This window comes from Oratosquilla oratoria, chromosome 14, assembly GCF_046742065.1.
Source record: "Oratosquilla oratoria isolate Oo_2021 chromosome 14, ASM4674206v1, whole genome shotgun sequence".
Taxonomy (NCBI): domain Eukaryota; kingdom Metazoa; phylum Arthropoda; class Malacostraca; order Stomatopoda; family Squillidae; genus Oratosquilla; species Oratosquilla oratoria.
This window is the reverse complement of record NC_134790.1, coordinates 45645615-45672120: the sequence shown is the minus strand read 5'-3', so window position 1 is coordinate 45672120 and position 26506 is coordinate 45645615. Positions and strand designations below refer to the sequence as shown.

The following is a 26506-nucleotide window of genomic DNA, read 5'->3' as shown; positions in this document are numbered from 1 at the left end:
CCCCCCTTGCATATAAGGAGAGGATGGGGAGAAATCCCTTTGGGCTGCGTCAAAATTTACTCACACATACTACCCCACCCCCCGCCCATTCTTCCTCATGCAATCACAACATCATCCATATACAACCATTCTCCACTCACCTCTGTCTTCCGTCCTCTCCCTTCCTTCCTCAACAGACATTTCCCTCTTCCCCAAAGCCCCCTTCACCCCATCCATCCACCTCATCCTAGGACGTCCCCTCATGTTCACTCCATCCACATCTGCCTTCCATACCTCTTTTACTAGTCTTTCTTCACTCATTCTTTCCATGTGTCCAAACCATCCTAATATTCTTTCATCAACCCTATCTCCCAGCTCCTTTTTCACCCCTGTTCTCCTCCTCACCTCCTCATTTCTCACTCTATCCAGCCTAGTAACCCCCACCATACTTCTCAGACACCTCATCTCAAACACATTCAAACTCCTTCTCTCTTCTTCTCTTATGTTCCACGTTTCTGCCCCACACAGTGCTGTTGGCACAATCACTCCTTCATACAGTCTCCTCTTCGCATCCATTCCTAAATGTCTATTCCTCATTACACTCTTTAATCCACCAAGGCATTTACTCGCTTCTCTCAATCTACATTCTACCTCCACCTTCACTCCACCTTTTCCTGCTACACTTGCACCCAAGTATCTAAAACTATCCACTTCCTCCAGTCGCTCTCTCTTAATGTTCACTTCCAGTCTACTGCCACTTTCACCCCTTGTACATCTCATCACCTTACTTTTACCCACATTTATCTTTAGCTTTCTTCTATCACATACTCACCCAAACTCTGCCACCAGCTTCCTCAATCCCTCCTCTGACCCTGCCACAAGCGCAGTGTCGTCCGCAAACCACAGCTGGCTCACCTCCCACTTTTCTCCATTTTCTTTAACCATCTCCAATCCCTGACCCACTACCCTAGCATTCACCTCTCGCACCACCCCATCCATGTATAAGTTGAACAGCCAGGGCGACATAACGCATCCTTGACGAAGTCCCACCTTTACTTCAAACCACTCACTCTCTCCATTTCTAATCCTGACACAAGCTCTACTACTCTCATAAAAACTCTTGACAGCTCCCAAAAGCTTTCCTCCTATCCCATAAATCTGCGTAACCTCCCACAGGGCCTTTCTGTCTACCCTATCATAAGCCTTTTCCAGATCCATAAAAGCCCAAAAAACATCCTTCCCCTTTCCTATAGCTTTCTCACATATCTGTCTTACCACAAAGATCTGATCTACACAACCTCTACCTGTCCTAAATCCACACTGTTCCTCACCAATTACTCCTTCTGTTCCTCTCCTAATCCTCTCAATCAAGATCCTCCCATAAGCCTTCCCTACTACACTTAACAGGCTAATCCCTCTGAAACTACTACATTCACACTTGTCCCCTTTTCCCTTGTAAAGTGGAACTATACAGGCACTTCTCCAGTCCTCCGGTACTCTACCCTCTCTCCAGCAAACATTAAATAACCTCACCAACCAGTCCACCATCACTGAACCTCCCTTTTTCAGACATTCTGCATGGCATCCATCCAGACCAGGTGCCTTACCTGCTTTCATCATCTTTACAACTGCCTTCACCTCATCCTTCCTTATTTCTCCTCCATTCTCCTCACTCCTCACTCTCATTTTCTTCGCATTTCCCACTGCAGCTATCTTTCCTTCCCTATCCTCCTTCACATTTAGCAACTCCCTAGAATATTCTGCCCATCTTCCCCTTACTGCCTTCTCTTCCATTATCACCTCTCCATCTGCACCTTTTACCTTTTCTTCCCTACTTGATTCGCCTCCTCTTCCTCTCTTAATTTCTTTCCAAAACATCTTTTTATTACTTTCAAAATTTTCTGTCATACTCTTACCCCATTTCACATCTGCTCTCCTCTTTGCCTCCTTTACCTTTTGCTTTACTTCTCTTTTCTTTTCTTTGTACGTCTCATATGACTCCCCCGTCCTCTTTTGTAACCAATCTGTGAATGCTCGCTTCTTCTCTTCTACAACCTTCTTTGTTTCCTCATCCCACCACTCACTACCCTTTCTTCTATATAGCAATAGAAAATTAATTATTAATTTTGTAAATTATAATGTATCAACGTAATATGCAATTTTGTGAGCAGAAATAAAAAAAAGGTGCTAAAACAAATTTTGTAAGTAAGGAAGTCATGTCGGACGAATGGTACACCATGTTTGTTATGATAGAGGCCGATGTCGAGGAAATGAAAGGATGATAAATTCGTCTAACCTAAACTAAACTAACCTAACCTGTGTTTGATAAATCATTACCTGCAAATTAAATATCATCCGGCTCGTCCTCGTTGTTGTCGTCGTGAGAGACGTTGGCAGACGACAAGATGGCATCCCGATCCTATACTACCGACTTTGTTCATTAGCATATTTTCTTGTAGCATGGTATTTTTTACTTTCATTTCCGCCCACAAAATAGCATATTACGTTGATACATTTTAATTTACAAAATTAATAATTAATTTTCTATTGCTATATTGCGCCCATGGTCGAAACAAAAAATACCCCGGTATTCAATATGGAATGTCAGCATATGCGGATTTGGTCATATACGGTAATTTCGGGAACATAACCACCGTAAATAAACAGTAAATAAAGCTTTAATGTACTGTATAAAAGAGGGAAATGCACGAAAATAAAGATACATGTATTGCTGGACATTGTACATACAGTACATGTATGTATATGTATACACTTTCGCTTAACGACCAATTCGGTTAACGACGGCGCGCTGGTCCCAATTGTCGTCGTTAAACGAGGAGTGGTTGTATTGATAGAAAAGATAAAGAGTTGTTATTGCAATGGACCAGGAAGAGGATGGAGATTGCCAGTAAGAAAAGCATTGATAGGGGGGAAAGTTTTGGACTCCACCTTGTTCAAAAGCCGTGAATGAGATTGGATGTGGTGTAATTGGATTCAAAGATTATTTGGATGGTTTGGGCACATGGAAAGAATGAGTGAAGTAAAATCAGCAAAATAAGTGTGGAAAGCAGAGGTGGATGGAGTGAACTTTAGAGGATGACCAAGGATGGGATGAATAGATTGGGTAAAAGGGGCTTGCAAGAGGGGAATGTCTGTTGAGCAGGGAAGGGAGAAGGCAGGGGGTAGTGGTTAGTGTAGCATGATTGTGTATGGATGATATTTTGATGCAGCCAGAAGGGATTTCTCCCCATCTTCTCAATTTTCTGTATGAGGGGACAAGGAAGGAGTGTCACTATGTAAGTGAAATGGCCCTGCTGTGGATGCACTGTGTCTTACTGCATTGTTTCTGACCTGGGCAGTGAGTGGGAGACAGGGATGGCCCTTTATCCATGATGAGCTAAGATGAGAGGGAAAAAAGATGGTGGTTAAGAGTGGATTGCCTTGCTTGACTATCCCCTTTATAAGGGGTTAGAAACTTGTGGTATATAGATAGAGGATACAAAAGGGATTACTGTAAAGGTAATTTGTTTCTGTGACCATGCCATCCACCACTTAGTGGTGGATGGTGACCTAAACACAAGCATATTAATGTGGTTCTTGCTCTTGGGAGGGATTTTTCTTTGGGGGTGATGTCTGGGTGGGGTTTGATGGAGCAGAGAGTTTGATGTGGGTCTTGAAGAGCTTGTTTTGTGATGTGAAAGTGAATATGTTCTTGTATGAATGTATTTTGGTTGGCAAAGATGATAGATTTATTATGTTTGAGTATTATGCTGGTTGTGTATTTTTTGTGGTGTTCATTTGTTTGTGCTTGTGTGATATAAGGAGATGGATGAGTTGGTGTAAGGACTCGTGCATAGAACTGTGTACATATAATTTTCAAGAAATATTCTATGGGAAAGAGTTTGGTTTCTGTGTGCAGATGTTCTATTAAGCTGATTTTGGTGCATCCTGACAACATTCCCAAGGTTTTATTTTGTATATTTTATAAAGTGTTTTCCTGTTTGTAGGGAACTATGTTGTATATATGTAGTCAGTAGTATTTGTGAAGAACTGTTTGTAAACCATGATTAATATTTCCTTTTGCTGTCCAAAGCATAAGCTTGTAATTGATTATTTGTCTCTCTTTACCTGTGTATCAAGGGCTTCTTTACCCTTATAAGGGAGGTAGCCAGGTATGAATTGATTATAGTTCATTTATTTTCTTGATTCACTGTCAGGTCTGATGTATGGGCTGAATATCATGTATCAGAAATGAGGCTTAGACTTAACCCCTTCCATACGGTGCCGCACACGTAGGCGTCATGGACTTAGATCTCAGTGGCAGCAGCCAATGCCAGCCGTACGACGTGTCGAATTAATACTCGCATCATAAAATATAGTCACCGCTTATATCGATCGTTCTCTTTTTCACCCGCGAATTTTGAATACCACAGAGAATGGGATTCAGGGCACATTTGAGAGAATGTAAAAACACAGGGGCGACTACAATAAATATAATCAAGACGCCGATATGGCAGCCTCGCGAATACACTCGCTCCCCATGACGCCTACGTCTGCGGCACCGTATGGAAGGGGTTAAGGGGATCGTCCATTAGAAAATATAACTTTTAGTTTGGGGTGAAAGTGGCTGAGATTTTTTCCTAGTAACTGTCTTGTCTCAGAGAAGATACCACCGAGTTTTCAAGTCATTTATGCTTATACTTTTTTTATTGTGATTTTTTTTTTTTTTTTTTTTTTTTCGAGGGGTAATTTTTGAAAATTTTGAAATTGATTCAGAGGATAGACCTTTGACTGGATATTGATTATTTTTTGTCTTTATAATGGGCTAAGATAGATGAAGAAATGGAGGCAGAATTATGATGTTCTGATCAGTCTGTTATGAGAAAAAATAATCCAAAGTAAGTTGATGAAAAAGCAAAAAAAAACAAAACAAAATGTATATATGAAAAAATCCTACTAGTCCTTGACAGAAGGACATAAATCTGCCTCCAAATGTTCTCCCAATTATGCTGAATCCGAAAAGGATTTGCAGTTAAAAATCAGTGAAGGCGTTTTGGATATGAATCAAGTTAAATGTGCAAAAATAAAGTTTTTCAGGAATGAGCATCATAGTTTTTTTGTTCAGGGTTACTGGTCCCCTTTCATCATATAGGATGTTATGGTCTTGAAAGGGTATCATAGGCACAACCCTACTCTTTGTTGCCAGCTTTTGATTAGTTACAGGTTTATATGATGAATCCAGTTAGTATCCACCAGGGTTATACTGCACTTTTCCTTTTCTTGGCACGATGCATCTTTGGCGACAGGCGATCTTTATCTGCCATCCTAAGTTGTTTTATGGCATCACTGGTTGTTGTCCCTCTTGCTGATGGCAAGTTCATAACCAAAGATGAGGTTCAGAACTGCAACTTGAGCACAGAATTGAACTCTAGCTGCTGATGCCAACTTCCTCTTTGAACTCAAAGCCCAGATCTTTGCATGGAAGCTTTCATTTTGGTTTTGTATCCTTCCCTTGAGGCATTTCTCTAAAAGCTCTGTAGAGATGAGGTCTTGATATATTGCCAGGATGGATTTCCGCTTCTCAGTGGGAATCTTCGCCAGGAACGGCTTCTTGACTGTGAGACTCGGGTTCCTCTTGCCTGGCTAGTGCTCTCTGGAAAAAAACACCATGAGTCTTCTCCCTTAGGACAATAAGAATGCAATGGCTTCTCATCTGTGCTGACAGAATGCAGGTAGGAGGCCATGATAGCTTTACGTATTGTCTGAATGTCAGTATTCACACAATCACGTATTGCCTTCCCATAATACTGTGTCAACTGTCACAGCATCTGTCACCATATTAGCTCGTATGCTATTATTTATCATACAAAAGCATAAATATTGTGCAAAATACACAGCTTCTTTTGTTAGCAAATATATATAACAACAGAAAACGTAATATGCAGTATGCAGCTCACACGACCCAGCCACAGTAGGGTGGGGGGGGTACTGTATTATATTTTTTTTAGATAGTAAAAATCAAGATACAGCTTCCATACTCAGCCACAAGATAGCTTATGAGCAACACTTTTAGAGGAAATATTTTCAGAATTTCGTTTTGTTGTTGTTGTGATTTTCTGATGGACGATCCCCTTAAAAAAATTCCAGTGGAATGGGGAAGGAGTAATCATGATAATGATGCCACAGATGAAGTTAACAATAACATAGATAATGGTAATGATTAAGGTGAAAGTAGGAAAAATATTGGCAAGGTAATGATGGCCATAGCTGTTTTTGGCATAGGCCATATAGGCAGTTGCCGAGGGCACTGCTTCTCAAACAATCTGATGTGGCGGACATACTGGTAATATTTCATAGTAATATTACTTTATACCACAGACAATATATATCATGAATATAATAAAAGTTGACCTTTTTTTTTTTATCTTCTATTTATTTTCTAAACTAATAATACTATATCAAAACATATAAAAGAGTAATACAGAATAACCAGCAGTTTATTAACACAAAAATAAACATTATATAACCATAATTTTAGATTCAACCAATTCCTCAAATGATTCCTTAGCATGGCCTGGACACTGGCCAATTACCCGTAGCTGATGGCTCACATACTGGCACCGGTCTGCGGACCACCACTTTGAGTAGCACTGACCTAGGGTGCCACCAGTGGAAGGGAGTGCCCATTAAAGCAAAAAAATTACGAATGTGTATTAATTGGTTGATTAAATATTTTCTGCACTTAGATGACATTAATTTACAAATGTTGCCACTATCAACTAAATTGATTGAGCTTAAATAAATACTATTATAAATTTATAATTATATATATATATATATATATGTATATATGTATATATATATATATGTGCATATGCATGCATGGTGTGTGTGTGTTGGGAAGGGAGGAGGGAGCAGACAGAGGGGGCACCAAATTCTGATGTCGCCATGGGTGCCAAAATAGTTAGAACAGGCCCTGATGATAACTATAACACCACAGGTAATGATAACAATGTCATAGGTAATGGTGAAGACAGTGCTGTATGTAACAATTATGCCACTGGTAACAATAACATCAATGCAACATATAACAGTAAGGACAGTGCCACAGTAACAGTAACTAAAATGCCACAGGTGATAAATGACAGCATGGATAATATAATAAGGCTGTGGGTAACAGATTCTTCTCCATCTTTTCCAGTGATGTTACTCATGTTTTTGTTTTTTTTTGTTTTTTAAGCCTATAATTTGTTTCAATGTGTTAAAGAAAAAAGTTTAGTTAGAGAAGTGTGATAGTACTTCTCCCATTGACATCTTTTGCTGTAATTCTCACTTTGTCTTTTCATAGACATTTTCATAAAAATTGATGGGATGGGGTGGTGCAAGAGGTAAATGCAAGGGTAGTGGGTTGGGGATTGGATATGGTCAAAGAAAATGGAGAAAAGTGGGAGATAAGCCAGTTGTTGTTTGCTGATGACACTGCTTGTAGCAGGATCAGAGGAGGGATTGGGGAAATTAGTGACAGAATTTGTGAAGGTGTGTGAAAGAAGGAAGTTGAAGATAAATGTGGGTTATGAGATGTACAAGGGCAGAAAGTTGTAGCAGGCTGGAAATGAGTATTAAGGGAGAGAGACTGGAGGAAGTGGATAGTTTTAGATACTTGGGTGCAAATGTGTCAGGAAAGGGAGAAGTGGAGGTGGAGGTAGAATGTAGATTCAGAGAAGCAAGTAAATGGCTTGGTGGATTAAAAAGTGTAATGAGAAATAGACATTAGGGAATGGATGCTAAGAGGAGACTGTATGAAGGAGTGATTGTGCTGACAGCACTGTATGGGGCAGAAACATGGAACATAAGAGAGGAGGAGTTTGAATGTGTTTGAGATGAGTTTGAATGTGTTTGAGATAATAATTTTAGATACTTGGGTGCAAATGTGTCAGGAAAGGGAGAAGTGGAGGTGGAGGTAGAATGTAGATTGAGAGAATCAAGTAAATGCCTTGGTGGATTAAAAAGTGTAATGAGAAATAGACATTTGGAAATGGATGCAAAGAGGAGATTGTATGAAGGAGTGATTGTGCTGACAGCACTGTATGGGGCAGAAACATGGAACATAAGGGAGTAGGAGTTTGAATGTGTTTGAAATGAGGTGCCTGAGAAGTATGATAGGGGTTACTAGGCTGGATAGAGTGAGAAAGGAGGAGGTGAGGAGGAGAACGGTGGGGGGAAAGGGAGTTTGGAGATATGGTTGATGAAAGAGTATTGGTATGGTTTGGACACATGGAAAGAATGAGTGAAGAAAGATTAGTAAGATAGGTGTGGAAGGAGTGAACATGAGGGGTCGACCAAGAATGAGATGTATGGATGGGGGTAAGAGGGGCATTGGGAAAGATGGGAATGTCTGTTGAGGAAGGATGGAAGAGGACAGAAGATAGGGGTGAATGGAGAATGGTTGTATATGGATGATGCTGTGATGCATGAGGGGGAGTGGGTGGGGAATGGGTGCTGAGAGAATATGTGTGAAAAATAAATTGGCACAGTCTGAAGGGATTTCTCTCCATCTTTTCCATTTCTCCATGAGGGGATGGAGAGAGGGGGTTGTCAGTTTGATGAAATGGCCTTGCTGTGAATGTGCTGTGTCTTGTGACACTGCTTCTGACCCAGGGCAGTGGGCAAGATACAGGGATGACCTGTCATCCAGGAGGAGCCAAGATAAGAGGGAGGATGGGAGTGGATTATGTAGGGGATGGAATGGATGGGATTTTTTTTTTTTTTTTTTTAACCTCCCTTGTAAGGGGGAAAAAGCCTTTGGTATATGTATGTATTACTGTACTGGTATATCACTTTGAAGAACCATGAGGTAGATGCAAAAATGAGGTTTGATTAACTTATTATTGACTTAATGTTTCATTTGTGTATTAATTTTCAGGCCATTCCTGGTATCATGAAGGGGTTAGATGTCATTGGTATTGCAAAGACTGGTTCTGGAAAGACATTGGCATTCCTGATGCCTATGTTCCGCCATGTGGTAGACCAGCCACCTCTAGAAGACACGGATGGTCCCATTGCTATCATTATGACACCCACACGAGAACTGTGCATGCAAATTGGTAAGAATATAGCTCTTTGTTTCATTTGTGTTGAAATAAGATGATTTATGTTGTAGGGTATTGACTGCATTGTTAAAGGTAATTATTGACCTATACGACATATGATCACTTTATACAACAGGCAATATAAAAGTGTGTAAAAATTTTTGAGCTTGGTCTGTTTGCCTTTTTGGCATAGCTTAGTAACACATAGGGGTGTGCTGATTCCATTTTTTTGCGGATGCCGATATTGATTCCTATTTACCATTAAATGCTGATGCCTAAGCCTATACACTCTTAGTTGCTGATGTCGATACCAATGCTGTTGCCAATTCCACTATATTATGGTATATCAGTTTTAATATAAAGTAATTGAACTATTATACTTGCTTTATAATCTATGTAGATTTATACATGCCAGATTGGGCTACTTTTTGACTATTTTATTATGTATCTACTTTTTAACATGTTCTTATTTCCATCAAAAATTCCTGTTTACAAGTATTTGTAAACCAGCATCACTAAGCATAATTAATTAGTGGATTTATTCTATAAACCAGTAGTACATAATCACTAAAACAATACATAAATGCATAGAACAAAACATTTAAATAATACTTTTTATGATGTTGATGAACAACAATTTCTTATTAGACAAAACAAACCTTAATATTAACTTTAAAAATGCTAATGAAATACATGTGATACTATTTATAAAGATCCCAGATGTTTTTAATTTAATGAGTTTTAAGCCTCTAAAGTCTACTTACAAAAATTATATTTGTGAATAACAGAGAACTATTAAGTCAAAATGCATAAGATGTATTGTTATAAATACATAAAAAAATCTTTATAAACAATTCATTTGGTTATGAATTGCTGAGTAGGTGGGATGGGAGTAGATCCATCTGCCCATTTTTCACGCTTATAAGCAGGTAAAATCGACAGAGTCCACAGACACCAGGACAATTTATTCCCATATTACTCTTGCTTAATTCCTGTTATAGAAACTTTGCTTTTTCAAAAAATATATATAATTTTTAGTTTAATATTATATAAGAAAAAAAAAATATATATGTATAATTTGCTCTAGCATTTACTCTGGCTTGTGCTGTTATTTTAAAAGCATCGGCATTGGCAAAATATTACTGATAATGATGCTGAATCCTGTTCTTAAAAAAAAATGCTGATTCTCTCAGATGCCGATTCACCAAAAAAGTGCTGATTCTTGTTGACGCCAATTAATCAGCACACCTCTAGAAACACATGCCTAGTGACAACACACATAAATTTATGTTCCTGAGAAATATGTGAATTATGGAATGTTCCAACAGTGCTACAATTATAGAATACCTAAAGTGTAATATATGGGAGGGGGAGTGCTTGTGGATACCTGAAATGGTTAAATCATAACGTAAAAAGTGCGAAATTGAAGTAAAGTGGAGGAAATTATTTATGGGTTGGAGGGGCCCCAAGATGGCTGTTCATTTCAAATGTAAACAGATACATAGAGTTGGCTACTGGTGTAAGAGTGAAACAAAATATAAATCAAGATTTTAGATCAAAAAGGTTTCTATTTGACAATGGCGATGAAATTAGTTTTTCTGGATTCAATGGGTGTGAAAGAAGACTTTAGTAGAATTATGTATGTAGAGAGGGATATGAGAAATATGAACGATTCATGAAAGCAAGAAACAGTCAATCCATGAAAGATGAATAAAAACTTGAACAAGGAAGTACATACATGCATATATATATCAAAGGCTTTTTTCCCCCTTACAAGGGAGGTAGCTAAAAAACGAAGGCATAAATACCACTCCCACCCAATCCATCCCTATCACCCTCCACCCACCTCCATCCTCTTCCCTACCTCCTATTGGGCACCTCCTGGATGATCGGTCATCCCTGCATTTTGTCCAATGCCATGGGTCAAAAGCAGTGTCGCAAGACACAGCACATCCACAGCAAGGCCGCTTCATTAAATCGGCGACCGCCCCCCATCTCCGTCCCCTCATGCAGAAAAAGAGAAGACGGGAAGAAATCCTTTCAGGCTGCATCAAATTTTTCTCACACATACTCCCTCTACCCCAACCCCCACCCATTCCACCTCATGAATCACAACATCATCCATATACAACCATTCTCCATTCACCCCTGTCTTCTGTCCTCTCCCATCCTTCCTCAACAGACATTCCCCTCTTCCCCAAAGCCCCCTTTACCCCATACATCCATCCAACAAGGAAGTGACAGACTTAAAAAAAGTAAATGAAATAAAAGAAGAGAGAAGTGTACTAAGAAAGGAATTGGCCGAGTTGAAAGGTGAAAACGATAAGTTGAAAAATAATGAAAACACAAATAATGAGACCATAAGGAAAGAGGTAGATGAAAAAAATGAAAGTAATGACCATGGAAGCAGGAAAAACATAGGAAAAAATGAATTACAGATGCTCAGGAATGATTGGAAAAAAGACAAGAAGATAAGGTAATTTTTAAAGTAATAGTTCATCAACAGATGCAAGAGAAGGTCGAAGATGCAGTTATCAAGGTAATTAAACAAAAAGAAAACCTAGTAAGAGATATAGTAGACAAATTTTTTTTATAGTAATTTATGGTCTAAAGGAAAAACAAAGCTGAAATTGGTTCCTGAAAGAAAAGAAGGACAAAGAATTGGCAAAAACTTTTCTAAGAGTAGTACAGGATAATAAGCAAGAAATAGATAAGGAACTAGAGGAAGTGCACAGAATCGGTAAGTATGTAGAAGGGGAAGGAAAAAGTTGACCACTTAAGATCAAATTAAGGTCACAAATCGCAGTGGAAGAAATCTTAACAAGAACAGGAAAATTAGCAAGAAGTAAACATAAAAATTATATGGATAAAAAACGGACATGAATGACAAGGAAAGAGAAAGAATTAGGACATTAAGAAATGAAGCTAAAGAAAAAACGAGACGAGAACGGAGACCGAGATAACGCAGTTCTATTGGAGAGTATTAGATATGAGACTGAAAAAATGGTATACTCAAGAAAAAAAAAATTAAAGGTTCAGAGAATGAGATGGAGGGTATAGAAAATTAAATTAGTGTATGCTAATATAAATGGATTCTCATGATTAAATGAACTTAAAATGATTGCCTATCAGAAGCAAATCCAGACGTAATTGAAATTGTGGAGACAAAATTAAGAGGTCCACTAGTACCAGTATTGCACGTGGATTATATAATCGCTGGCTTAGAAATAAGGAGGAAAAACAAATTGGAGTCATGTTCCTGGTTAAGAAAAACCTAAATGTGACAAAAGTTACATATGGAGAGAACAGGGTAGAGATGATCGCAATAAGAGTTGAAAGACAATGACATAAAAAGCAGAAATTTTGCAGTGATTTATATGCCCCCAAAAACAGGGTCTTGGAGAGAGAAAGATTACTTCAGAATGTTAGATGGTACAAAATCTTCATTAGATGAGATGCTGAAGGATGGAAGTAAGGCAGTACTCATGGGTGACTTTAATTGCAAAGAAATATGTTGGGAAGAGATGACAGTGAAAGGTGGAGATGATCAATGGGGAAATATATTACTCGACATGACTATGGTACATACATATACCAAAGGCTTTTTTTTTTTTTCCCTTATAAGGGAGGTAGCCAAAAAACAAAGGCATAAAAACCACTCCTGCCCATTCCATCCTCATCACACTCTACTCCTCTCCACCCCTTTCCCTCCCTCCCATCTCAGTATATTTTGTATGACAGGTCATCCCAGCATCTCTCTTCCTCACTTATGTTCCATGTTTCTGCCCCATACAGTGCTGTTGGCACAATCACTCCTTCATACAATCTCCTCTTAGCATCCATTCCCAAATGTCTATTTCTCATTACACCTTTTAATCCACCAAGGCCTTTACTCACTTCTCTCAATCTACATTCTTCTTCCACCTCCACTCCTCCCTTTCCTGCCACATTCACACCCAAGTATCTAAAACTATCAACTACCTCCAGTCTCTCTCCCTACTCACTTCCAGTCTGCTGCCACTTTCACCCCTTGTACATCTCATCACCTTTTATTCACATGTGTTAGAAGAAAGCTAAAGATAAATGTGGGTAAAAGTAAGGTGATGAGATGTACAAGGGGTGAAAGTGGCAGTAGACTGGAAGTGAGCATTAAGGGAGAGCGACAGGAGGAAGTGGATAGTTTTAGATACTTGGGTGCAAATGTGGCAGGAAAAGGTGGAGTGAAGGTGGAGGTAGAATGTAGATTGAGAGAAGCGAGTAAATGCCTTGGTGGATTAAAGAGTGTAATGAGGAATAGACATTTGGGAATGGATGCTAAGAGGAGACTGTATGAAGGAGTGATTGTGCCAACAGCACTATACGGTGCAGAAACATGGATCATAAGAGAGGAAGAGAGAAGGAGTTTGAATGTGTTTTGAGATGAGGTGTCTGAGAAGTATGATGGGGGTTACTAGGCTAGATAGAGTGAGAAATTAGGAAGTGAGGAGGAGAACAGGGATGGAAAGGGAGTTGGGAGATAGTGTTGATGAAAGAGTATTAGGATGGTTTGGACACATGGAAAGAATGAGTGAAGAAAGACTAGTAAAAGAGGTATGGAAGGCAGATGTGGAGGGAGTGAACATGAGGAGATGTCCTAGGATGAGATGGATGGATGGGGTGAAGGGGGCTTTGGGGAAGAGGGGAATGTCTGTTGAGGAAGGACGGGAGAGGACTGAAGACAGGGGTGAATAGAGAATGGTTGTATATGGATGATGTTGTGATGCATGAGGTGGAATGGGTGGGGGGATGGGGGGATGAGGTGGTATGTGTGAGCAAAATTTGACGCAGCCCGAAGGGATTTCTCCCCGTCTTCTCCTTTTATGCAATGGGGGGATGGAGAGAGGGGGTCGCCGATTTAATGAAGCAGCCTTGCTGTGGATGTGCTGTGTCTTGCGACACTGCTTCTGACCCAGAGCAGTGGACAAGGTGCAGGGATGACCCGTCATCCAGGAGGTGCTAAGATAAGAGGGAGGGTGGAGGGGTGTGGAGTGTATTCAGGGATGGAATGGGTGGGAATGATTTTATGCCTTTTCCTTTTTGGCTACCTCCCTTGAAAGGGGGAAGAAGCCTTGGTATATGTATGTATGTATTTATCTCCAACTTCCTTTTTTCAGACATTCTGTATGACATCCATCCAGACCAGGTGCCTTACCTGCTCGCATCATCTTAACAACTGCCTTCACTTCATCCTTCCTTATTTCTCCATTTTCTTAACACTTCCCACTGCAACTACCTTTCCCTCCCTATCCTCCTTCACATTTAACAACTACCAAAAATACTGTGCCCATCTTCCTCCTGGTGCCTTCTCTTCCATTATCATCTCTCCATCTGCACCTTTTACCTTTTCTTCAATGACACATACAATAACACAATGGTTAAAGTAAAGCACTAGATTTAGGAATAATGAAGAACCATTGAGACTAGATTTATTATGTCAGAACCTGAAATAGTAGACAAAATTGAATACAAGACACCAATTGCGAAGAGTGACCACATACTACTTGAGTTAGAACTGGAAGAGGAAATATATATAAAGAGAAATGAGAAACAGAAAAGGAAGATGATGTATGGTAAAACGGACTTTGAGAAACTTAAGAAATTTCTTCTTAAAGTAAGCTAGAAAAATTTTACAAAGAAGAAACACAAGTGGAAGAAAAATGGATGATTCTGATGAAGATCTATAAAGAAGGAGTGGATAAATATGTACCAAAGCAAAAACAAGAAAAGGTGTACATTAAGTGCTGGTTTATTTGAAGGTGCAGCAAAGCGAAAGATAGAAGAGACAAAGTTTGGAAGAGATGAAGAAAAGACAGGAAACCTAGAAAGGAACAAATATGTAAAAATACACAGGGAAGAAAAATGTAACTGAGAAAAACAATAGAAAAATGTAAGGATCAGCCAAAGCTATTCTACAGATACCGTATGTAATTTGGGAAGCTAAAAAACAAAAAAGGAAATAGTGAAACTATGCCAAGGGAACACAGAATACACAGAAGGTACCGAAATGGCTGAAGTTATTTGCAAACACATCAAGTTGGTTTTCACTAGAGAAAAAATACAACATCATGTTGAAGGGAGAGAAGTGAAATCCCCCCATGAAGGAAATAATAGTAACACGGAAAGAAATGATGGATCAAATAACAAACGTAGATGTCAAGAAATTGCATGGCTCGTATGGAATAGCAAATTGGTTATGAAAAGAATGTAAAGAAGAACTGGCAGACAGAGGAGTGGGAGAGAGTAAAGGATAGAGTAGAACTAGGAGTGGAGGAGGAATGGGGATGGTTCAAGGAGGGAGTCATAAGGTGTGCAAACATGGTGTGTGGAACAAGGAGGGCGGGAGGAAATAGAAAGAAGGGTAGTGAGTGGTGGGATGAGGAAGCAAAGAAGGGTGTAGAAGAGAAGAAGCAGGCATTCATAGATTGGCTACAAATTAGGACGAGGGAATCGTATGAGAGGTACAAAGTAAAGAGAAAGGAAGTTAAGCATATGATAAAGGAAGCAAAGAGGAGAGCAGATGTGAATTGGGGAAAGAGTATGACAGAAAATTTTGAAAGTAACAAAAAGATGTTTTGGAAGGAAGTTAAAAGAGGAAGAGGAGGCGAATCAAGTAGAGAAGAAAAAGTAAAAGGTGCAGATGGAGAGATGATAATGGAAGAGAAGGCAGTGAGAGGAAGGTGGGCAGAGTATTTTAGGGAGTTGCTAAATGTGAAGGAGGATAGGGAGGGAAAGGTAGTTGCAGTGGGAAGCGCTAAGAAAATGAGAGTGATGAGTGAGGAAAATGGAGGAGAAATAGGGAAGGATGAAGTGAAAGCAGCTGTTACGATGATGAGAGCAGGTAAGGCACCTGGGTTGGATGGATGCCATGCAGAATGTCTGAAGAAAGGAGGTACAGTTATGGTGGACTGGTTGGTGAGGTTATTTAATGTTTGTTTAAGAGAGGGTAGAGTGCCAGAAGACTGGAGGGGTGCCTGTATAGTTCCGCTTTACAAAGGAAAGGGGGACAAGTGTGAGTGTAGTAGTTACAGAGGGATCAGCTTGTTGAGTGTAGTTGGGAAGGCTTATAGGAGGATCTTGATTGAGAGGATTAGGAGAGGAAGAGAGGGAGTAATTGGTGAGGAACAGTGTGGTTTTAGGACAGGTAGGGGATGTGTATATCAGATTTTTGTGGTAAGACAGATATGTGAGAAAATTAAAGGAAAAGGTAAGGATGTTTTTTGGGCTTTTATGAATCTAGAAAAGACTTGCGACAGGGTAGACAGGAAGGCACTGTGGGAGGTACTGCAGATATATGGGATAGGAGGAAAGCTGTTAACCCCTTCAATATGAGCCAAAATCTCGTGGGCAGCATTAGCTGCCAGACGTGCGATGTTGCGTCATAATACTCGCATTATAAAAAATAAAGTCACTGCTGTATTAATCGTTTTCTCTTTCACCCGTGAATTTTGATAACCATAGAAAATATGATGAAGCCAGTTTACAGAGTATGGGGGTCACACAGGTACAACTAAAATAAATATAATCAAGACACCGACGTCGGCATCCTCGTGTACTCACTTGCTCCTCATGACGCCTACGTAGGCGTCACCGTATGGAATGGGTTAAGAGCAGACAAGAGTTTTTATGAGAGTAGTAGAGCTTGCGTTAGGATTAGAAATGGAGAGAGTGAATGGTTTGAGGTAAAGGTGGGACTTCGTCAGGGGTGTGTTATGTCGCCCTGGCTGTTCAATCTTTACATGGATGGGGTGGTGCGAGAGGTGAATGCAAGGGTAGTGGGTCAGGGGTTAGAGATGATTAAAGAAAATGGAGAAAAGTGGGAGGTCAGCCAGTTGTTGTTTGCCGACGACACTGCGCTTGTAGCAGGATCAGAGGAGGGATTGAGGAAGTTAGTGACAGAGTTTGAGAAAGTGTGTGAAAGAAGGAAGCTGAAGATAAATGTGGGCAAAAGTAAGGTGATGAGATGTACAAGGGGAGAGAGTGACAGTAGGTTGGAAGTGAGCATTAAGGGTGAGAAACTGGAGGAAGTGGATAGTTTCAGATACTTGGGTGCGAATGTGACAGGAAAGGGAGGAGTAGGGGTGGAGGTAGAATGTAGATTGAGAGAAGCGAGTAAATGCCTTGGTGGATTAAAAAGTGTAATGAGAAATAGACATCTGGGAATGGATGCTAAGAGGAGGTTATATGAAGGAGTGATTGTGCCAACAGCACTGTATGGGGCAGAAACATGGAACATGAGAGAGGAAGAGAGAAGGAGTTTGAATGTGTTTGAGATGAAATGTCTGAGAAGTATGATAGGGGTTACTAGGCTAGATAGAGTGAGAAATGAAGAGGTGAGGAGGAAAACAGGGGTAGAAAAGGAGCTGGGAGATAGGGTTGATGAAAGAATATTAGGATGGTTTGGACACATGGAAAGAATGAAGAAAGATTAGTAAAAGAAGTGTGGAAGGCGGAGGTGGAAGGAGTGAATATGAAGGGGCGTCCTAGGATGAGATGGATGGATGGGGTGAAAGGGGCTTTACAAAAGAGAGGAATGTCTGTAGAGGAAGGACAGGAGAGGACAGAAGATGGGGTGAATGGAGAAGGGTTGTGTATAGATGAGGCTGTGATGCATGAGGGGGAGTGGGTGGGGGATGGGGGGTGAGGAAGTATGTATGAGAAAATTTTTTACACAGCCCGAAGGGATTTCTCCCCATCTTCTCCTTTTCTGCATGAGGGGACGGAGAGGGGGGGTCACCGAATTTATGAAGCGGCTTTGCTGTGGATGTGCTGTGTCTTGCGACACTGCTTCTGACCCAGGGCAGTGGACAGGATGCAGGGATGACCCGTCATCCAGGAGGTGCCAAGATAGGAGGGAGGGAGGAGGGTGGAGGGAGTGGAATATATGGGAAATGAAATGAGTGGGAGTGATTTCTATGCCTTTTTCTTTTTGGCTACCCCCCATGTAAGGGGGAAAAAGCCTTTGGGATATGTATGTATAATAAGTTGCTTGCTCAAAGAAGAGAAAATGCCAGAAGACTGGAAAAATGCTGATATTGTACCAATTTATAAAGGAGGAAATAAGGAAGACCCAACAAATTACAGATTGGTTTCCCTTACAAGTACAGTTGTTGTTGTTTCCAAGACTGTCTGTCCAAGCAGTCCCTGGCCACCTGCATAGTGTTGGTGGCCAGGGATGTTTGCTGCTGTTTGGCCCCCAACTCTTGGGGGTTGGTCCCACGTCGAAGACGTTGCAGCATCAGGACCTACAAGTACAGTAGCTAAAATCTGTGAAAAAGTTATAAAAAAAGTAGATGGAATCTGAAACAATTCAGATTTAGACTAGAAAGATCATGTACCACTAATGTGATCTGTTTTTACTCAAGACTACAAGACATAATACAAGAAAGGGATGGATGGGCCGATTGCACTTTCCTAGATCTACAGAAAGCTTTTGATAAAGTCCCTCACAAAAAACTATTAAGAAAACTGGAAACCATAGGAGGGATACAAGGTAAATTATTGAAATGGATGGAGGACTTTTTGCATGGAAGAAAAATGAGGGTAGTGCTCAGAGATAAGAGTTCTACTTGGGAAGAGGTAATTAGTAGAGTTCCACAAGGATCAGTATTGGCTTCAATAATGTTTGCCATTTATGTGAATGACATGGACGAGGGTGTGGAATGTTACATGAGCTTCTTTGCAGATGATGCAAAATTATTAAAGAAAGTGAGTACTAAAATGGACTGTGACTTACTACAGAGAGATCTGAACAGGGTTTGGGAATGGAATTAGAAGTGGGAAGTGGAAATCAACATAAAAAATGTAGCATATTGGAATTTGGAAAAAGTAAGAAAAAGATGTCAGAATGATGTAAAATTGGTGAAAAAGAAAGAGGGATCTGAAAAAAACCTGGGAGTGATCATCACAAAAGATATGTCCCCTGACAAACATATAAACAAAATTGTTGATGAAACCTATAACTTGCTAAGATCAATAAAAGTGGCTTTTACCTACTTGGATGAAGAAAATACTAGTCACATTGATAAGGCCTAAATTGGAGTATGCAGTGACACTATGATAACCCAGTACAAAAAAAAAAAAAAAAAAAGAATATGTAGAAGATTGAGAGAATCCAGAGAGCAGCTACAAAGATGGCCCCAGAACTATCAAAGCTATCATATGAAAAAAGGTTGTTAAAATTGGAGTTGCCGACTCTGGAACAAAGAAGAGAAAGAGGTGACTTGTTGACCATCTACAGAATTATGAAAGGTATGGAAGTCCTTGATAGAGAAGACTTACTAAATTGGGATAAGAGAAACACAAGAGGACATGGAAAGAAGCTCAAAAAGGACAGTTATAGAAGAGACCTGAAAAAGAACAGCTTTCCCCACAGAGTGGTGGATGTATGGAACATATTAGACAAAAGAACAGTGTGTGCAAAAACAATACAAGAATTTAAGAGCAAACTAGATATGGAGAGATACAAAGATGGGACGCCACGAGCATAACTCTCCTTCCCATGAGATACAACTAGGTAAATACACACAAAGGTTCCTGTTTAGGGATGAGAAATCAGCAAAAGTTCTTAATAAAAAGTTGCTTTAAAAATGGAGTATGTGGGGATGAAATGGGTGGGAGTGGATTTATGCCTTTGATTTTGGCTATCTCCCTTGTAAGGAGGAAAAAGCCCTTAGTGTATGTATGTATTAAGATGTTAGAAAGTATAGCTTTCCACATTTTTGGAACAACTTGGATGGAAATATAATCGAGGGCAACAGCATAGATGAATGTGATAATGGGGTCAGGGCTGGCCCTTCTTTCACAATGAGCTAAGATAAAAGGAAAAACAAATGAGTGTTGGATGTGTGAGGGATGGCTGGAGGTCTGACTCCCTTGCAAAGAGGAAGAAGCCTTTTTTTAATATAGGTAGATATAGTATATATGTAGATATGCTGTATATGTATGTATTAAAAGCCTTTTCCCCCCTATAAAAGTAGAGGCTGTCAAAACATGTTCACCAGATACACATAAGATCTCGTTTAGTAACTCTCTTATCTTGGCATTTTATAGGTTTGTTAGTTAATTGATATATATAATTTTATGTATTCAGTCTTTTGCTGTATTAGTACCTTTTTTTTATCAACTTTGTACTTTATTATCCACAGGAAAGGAGTGCAAGAAGTTTGCAAAGAACAATTTAAGGGTATGCTGTGTATATGGAGGCACTGGCATTTCTGAACAAATTGCTGAACTGAAACGTGGTGCAGAAATCATTGTTTGCACTCCAGGACGAATGATTGACATGTTAGCAGCCAACAGTGGACGAGTAACAAATCTACGGAGAGTGACATATGTGGTCTTAGATGAAGCTGATAGAATGTTTGACCTTGGGTTTGAACCTCAAGTGATGCGCATTATTGATAATGTGCGGCCGGACAGACAAACTGTAATGTTCTCAGCCACCTTTCCAAGGCAGGTTGAAGCACTGGCCAAAAGGATTCTCAATAAACCAGTTGAGATTACGGTAAGTGAGGGCACCACTGACAGTGTTTTATTATATAGTCTGTATAATTGAAACCAATAGTTGATATCTGCTTATGGTGGTCCTACAAAATGGACAACAAAGAGAATCATCTCCCTGTTGGCCATTTTCAAAACTTGTCAACCCTCTTCTTGTCCATCTGGAGGTGCAGCCCTGAGGGGCTGATACTTGATCTCTGGACTGGACCCAAGATCTCCATCAACTTCTGCTTCATTTCTTACACCTATTCACACATGGTGAGCTGAGATCCAGTGACTCTCCTCCTGCTATTTTCAGCTGGTGACATAGAAATAGCCCCACACCAATACAATTCAGATAGCACTCTAAAGTTTCTTTCCAGAGAACTCTATGGGAGGTCTCAAGCACTGTTGGCAGCCATTTTGGGGCTGCAGGTTCTCAGTCAGTGAACCTCAAGGAAACAGTTATTATTATTATTATTATTATTATTATTATCATCATCATCATCATCAGTGTAACCTGTCACTTTTTTATCCAGATATCAATTGATTGTCAAACAGAAGTACAGTAGAACCTCGGTTCCCAAGCACCTCACAAGTCAAACAAATTGGTTCTTGACCAAAATAATCAAGAATATTTTGCTCCAGTAGTTTACCAATATAATTGAGAATATTTTATTCCAATAGTCTACCAAAATATGGGCTTTCAACCAACCTGAACAGAGCTGAGGGGCAAAATTCAAATTTTTGTTGATAAATATTTCCCTGATAAAGTTGTATCCAGCAGATAAGTAAACATTTTGTGTCCTCAACCAAATTGGTTCTGGAACAATTTTCTAGAATGGATTGTGGTTGATAACCAAGGTTCTGCTGCACTAAGAAGTATCTGCAGGTTGTGCATGATATAATTTTTTTTTTAATTACCGGTACTAAGCAGATTTTAAGATAGAGGTAAATGTCAAGAATGTAAGCTTGTCCATTCCAAGGTGGCTTTATTGTGTGGAAATAGCTTTTCCATTATTTACACAGAGTTATTTTGAAAAGCTGGCCTTAGATTTATAGAAAGGTTCTGAGGAGTACTCTTTTGTAATTCAGGACTGTAAGTATATCTTGAAGAATCAGTTACTGTTTTCCAGTTATGTTTGCTCTTGTACTGGAATTTATTGTTTTTCTAATCATATTTTCTCTTGTTTAAGTGAGTACATACATACATATACCAAGGCTTTCTCCCCCTTACAAGGGGGGTAGCCAAAAATAAGAAGGCATAAAATCATTCCCACCCATTCCATCCCTGAATACACTCCACACCCCTCCACCCTCCCTCTTATCTTAGCACCTCCTGAATGACGGGTCATCCCTGCACCTTGTCCACTGCCCTGGGTCAGAAGCAGTGCCGCAAGACACAGCACATCCACAGCAAGGCCGCTTCATTAAATCGGCGACCCCCCCTCTCCATCCCCCCATTGCATAAAATGAGAGGACGGGGAGAAATCCCTTCGGGCTGCGTCAAATTTTGCTCACACATACTACCTCACCCCCCATCCACCCGCCCATTCCACCTCATGCTATCACAACATCATCCATATACAACCATTCTCCATTCACCCCTGTCTTCTGTCCTCTCCCGTCCTTCCTCAACAGACATTCCCCTCTTCCCCAAAGCCACTAAACAAAAGGGGGCTTTAAGTGAGTAGTTTACAAAAAATTTCCCTCCCCTCTTTAGCCTGTTTTGAGAAATATTTCAGACCTGAATGAAGAATATTAATATGGAAGCAAGAATGGTTCTTGATGAGTTAATAATATGTTTTGTTAACAGGTTGGTGGCAGATCAATAGTGTGCAAGGATGTAACACAGAGAATAGTAATTTTGGAAGAGGAACAGAAATTCTTCAAGCTCTTGGAACTTCTTGGACAGTTCCAGGATAAAGGACAAGTCTTGATTTTTGTTGATAAGCAAGAAAATGCAGACTCTTTGTTTAAGGTTGGTGAGATCACTTTTGAATATATGTACTAAGCATTACCTCTATACAAAGTAAATTAATGTCATTTTGAGGTGAAGGCAGCTGTTAACCACTTCACTCCGGGCCAAAATCTCGCGGGCAGCATTAGCTGCCAGACGTACGATGTTGCATCATAATACTCGCATCATAAAAAATAGTCACCGCTTATATCGATTGTTCTCTCTTTCACCCGTGAATTTTGATACCCATAGAAAATGTAATGAAGCCAGTTTAGAGAGTATGTCAGTTACGCAGGGACAACTACAATAAATATAATCAAGACGCCGATATGGCAGCCTTACGTATCCACTTGCTCCTCATGCCGCCTACGTAGGTGGCACCGTATGAAAATGGTTTAGATGATGAGAGCAGGTAAGGCACTTGGGTTGGATGGGTGTCATGCGGAATGTCTAAAGAGGAGGTAGAGTGATGGTGGACTGGCTGATGAGGTTATTTAATGTTTGTTTATAAGAGGGTAGAGTGCCAGAGGACTGCCTGTATAGTTCCACGTAGGGGAAAGGGGACAGGTGTGAGTGTATTAGTTTCAGAGGGATCAATTTGTTGAGTGAAGATGGGAAGGCTTATGGGTGGGTCTTGATTGAGAGGATTAGGAGTGGAAAAAGGAGTAATTGGTGAGGAACTGTGTGGGTTTAGGAAAGGTAGGGGTTGCGTGGATCTGATTTTTGTATTTACGTAGCTGTATTTACTTAGTTGTATTTTACGGGATGAGAGCTATGCTCTTAGTGACCTGTTTTAGTATCTCTGCATCCAGTTTATTCTTAGAATCCTGTATAGTTTTGGCACTCACTGTTTCTCCATTTAGTTTGTTCCAGATATCAATCACTCTATGTGGGAAGCTATTCTTTTTCAAATCCCTTCTGTAACTGTCCCTCTTTAGCTTCTTCTCGTGTCCTCTTGTTTCTCTTCTGTCCCATTTTAATAAGTCGTCTCTATCAAGAATTTCTATCCCTTTCATAATTCTGTAAATGGTCAACAAATCACCTCTTTCTCTTCTCTGCTCTAGTGTTGATAGATGTAATTTATTCAATCTTTGTTCGTATGTCAAATTTGAGAGTGAAGGTGCCATCTTTGTTGCTGCTCTTTGAATTTATTTATTTTATTTTATTTTATTTTATTTTATTTTATTTTTTGTGCTAGGTGCCCATAGTGTTGCAGCATAATCTAATTTAGGTCTTATCAGTGCAACCACTATTTTCTTTACCATTTCTTCATCCATGTAGTCGAAGGCCACATTCATTGATCTTACATATACCAAAGGCTTTTTCCCCCTTACAAGGAAGGTAGCCAAAAACAAAGGCAAAAAAAAAAACAATCCCGCCCATTCCATCCCCAATACACTCCACTCCCCTTCACCCACTACCCTCTACCCTCCCTCTTATCTTGGCAGCTCCTGGATGATGTGTCATCCCTGTATCTTGTCCACTGCCCTGTTTCAGAAGAAGTGTCACAAGACACAGCTCATCCACAGCAAGGCCACTTCTTTAAATCAGCGACCCCCCCCCCCTCTCCATCCCCTCATGCAGAAAAGGAGAAGACGGGGAGAAATCCCTTCAGGCTGTGTCACACATACTATCTCACCCCCCATCCCCCCACCCATTTCACCTCATGCATCCCAACATCATCCATATACAGGTAGTCGTCGACTTACGACCTATGCGACTTACTACTGATCGACTTTACGACCACGAGATAGTGCAATAATATTTAACATTTAATAGAGTAATAGAATTGCAATGTTATGTCTGGCAGCGCAGAACAATTACTCCGCACGCCGCGAGACGCTAGTACGATAGTTTTGGCAGGCTGCCGACAGCGTTAGCATCCCAGCCAGCTAAATATTCTTTCAATTTTTTGTTTGAAGTAAAATCTTTCCTAATTTTGCATTGCATTTTGTATTTTTGTATTTCTATATGTTTTGCAATTAATAAAATGTAACTATTTTTTTATGCCTAGGCTAGTTTGTCGATAACAGTATGTTCGGTACAGTACGTAAATGGAAAGAATGCGTTTTGAAATAAAAAAAATCCTAATTTTGCCTTGCATTTTGTATTTTTATATGTTTTGCAATTAATAAAATGTAACAATATGTTCAGTACAGCATTTTGTATTTTTATGTTTTGCGATTAATAAAATGTAACAGTAAACTTTATTTATGCCTAGTCTGTTGTCGATAACAATATTTTTGGTACAGTACGTAAACGAAAAGAATGTGTTTTGAAATAAAAAAAATGTCCGAATTTTGCCTTGCAATGATTTTATTGTAACCAATAAAAAAGTATTTGTAGGTCAAAGATAACAGGACTTTATTCAGTATGCGTAGGCCTAGGCTACGTTTCCTAACGAAAATGATAAAAAAGTTAATGAATATTAAACAACGTAGCTCAAAGATAATATGATTTTATTCAGTATGCATACGTTTCTTAAAGAAAGTCTGATGGTAAAATAATAAAAAGGTTAGAAAATACTCGTACAGTATTAGATATCATAGGTTAAAGATGATAGGATTTTATTCAGTATGCTTATGCCTAGGCTACGTTTCCCAAAGAAAATCAGATAAAATTATAAAAAGGTTAAGAAATACTATACAACATAGTTCAAAGATGCTAAGATTATTTCAGTATGCTAAATATAATATACAATATATATATACAGTAACAAAAATATTTAAAGGGTAATATATACTGTATATATATATATAAAGACCGACTTGCGTCCAGATCGACTTACGACCTGTCTGTCGGAACCGAACTCGGTCGTAAGTCGACGACTACCTGTACAACTATTCTCCATTCACCCCTGTCTTCTGTCCTTCCTCAACAGACATTCCCCTCTTCCCCAAAGCCCCTTTCACCCCATCCATCCATCTCATCCTAGGTCACCCCCTCATGTTTACTCCTTCCACATCTGCCTTCTGTACCTCTTTCACTAGTCTTTCTTCACTCATTCTTTCCATGTGTCCAAACCATCCCAATACTCTTTCATCCACCCTATCTCCCAACTCCCTTACCACCCCTATTCTCCTCCTAACCTCCTCATTTCTCACTCTATCCAGCCTAGTAACCCCCATCATACTTCTCAGACACCTCATCTCAAACACATTCAAACTCTTCTCTTCCTCTCTTATATTCCATGTTTCTGCCCCATACAGTGCTGTTGGCACAATCACTCCTTCATACAATCTCCTCTCAGCATCCATTCCCAAATGTCTATTTCTCATTACACTTTTTAATCCACCAAGGCATTTACTCGCTTCTCACAAACTACATTCTATCTCCAACTCCACTCCTCCCTTTCCTGCCACATTCGCACCCAAGTATCTAAAACTTCCTCCAGTCGCTCTCCCTTATCCACTTCCATACGGTGACGCCTACGTAAGCGTCATGAGGAGCAAGTGGGTACGCGATGATGCCGACGTCGGCGTCTTGATTATATTTATTGTAGTCATACCTATGTAACTGCCATTCTCTCTAAACTGGCTTCATCATATTTTCTATGGTTATCAAAATTCACGGGTGAAAGAGAACAAATGATTGAGCACTGACTTTATTTTTTATAATGCGATTATTATGATGCAACATTGCACGTCGGGCAGCTGATGCTGCCAGACGTGCGATGTGCCCCGGAGTGAAGAGGTTGATGCTCTCTTCCAGTATGCTACCACTTTCACTCCTTGTACATCTCATCACCTTACTTTTACCCACGTCTTCAACTTTATTCTTTCACACACTCTCCCAAACTCTGTCACCAACTTCCTCAATCCCTCCTGTGATCCTGCCACAAGCGCAGTGTCGTCCACAAACAACAGCTGGCTCACCTCCCACTTTTCTCCATTTTCTTTAACCATCTCCATTCCCTGACCCACCACCCTTGCATTTACCTCTCGCACTACCCGATCCATGT

General features: G+C 39.9%; 1 protein-coding gene across 1 annotated transcript in view; it reads left to right on the top strand.

Moving 5' to 3' along the window:
* Window positions 1-26506, top strand: part of Prp5 (pre-mRNA processing factor 5) — a 103475-nt gene that overhangs the window by 34996 nt on the left and 41973 nt on the right. Inside the window, exons 8-10 of the mRNA XM_076198055.1 lie at window positions 8903-9083; window positions 20252-20610; window positions 22402-22566. Of these exons, the coding sequence (XP_076054170.1) occupies window positions 8903-9083; window positions 20252-20610; window positions 22402-22566 (705 nt within the window). The remainder of the gene's footprint in view (window positions 1-8902; window positions 9084-20251; window positions 20611-22401; window positions 22567-26506) is intronic.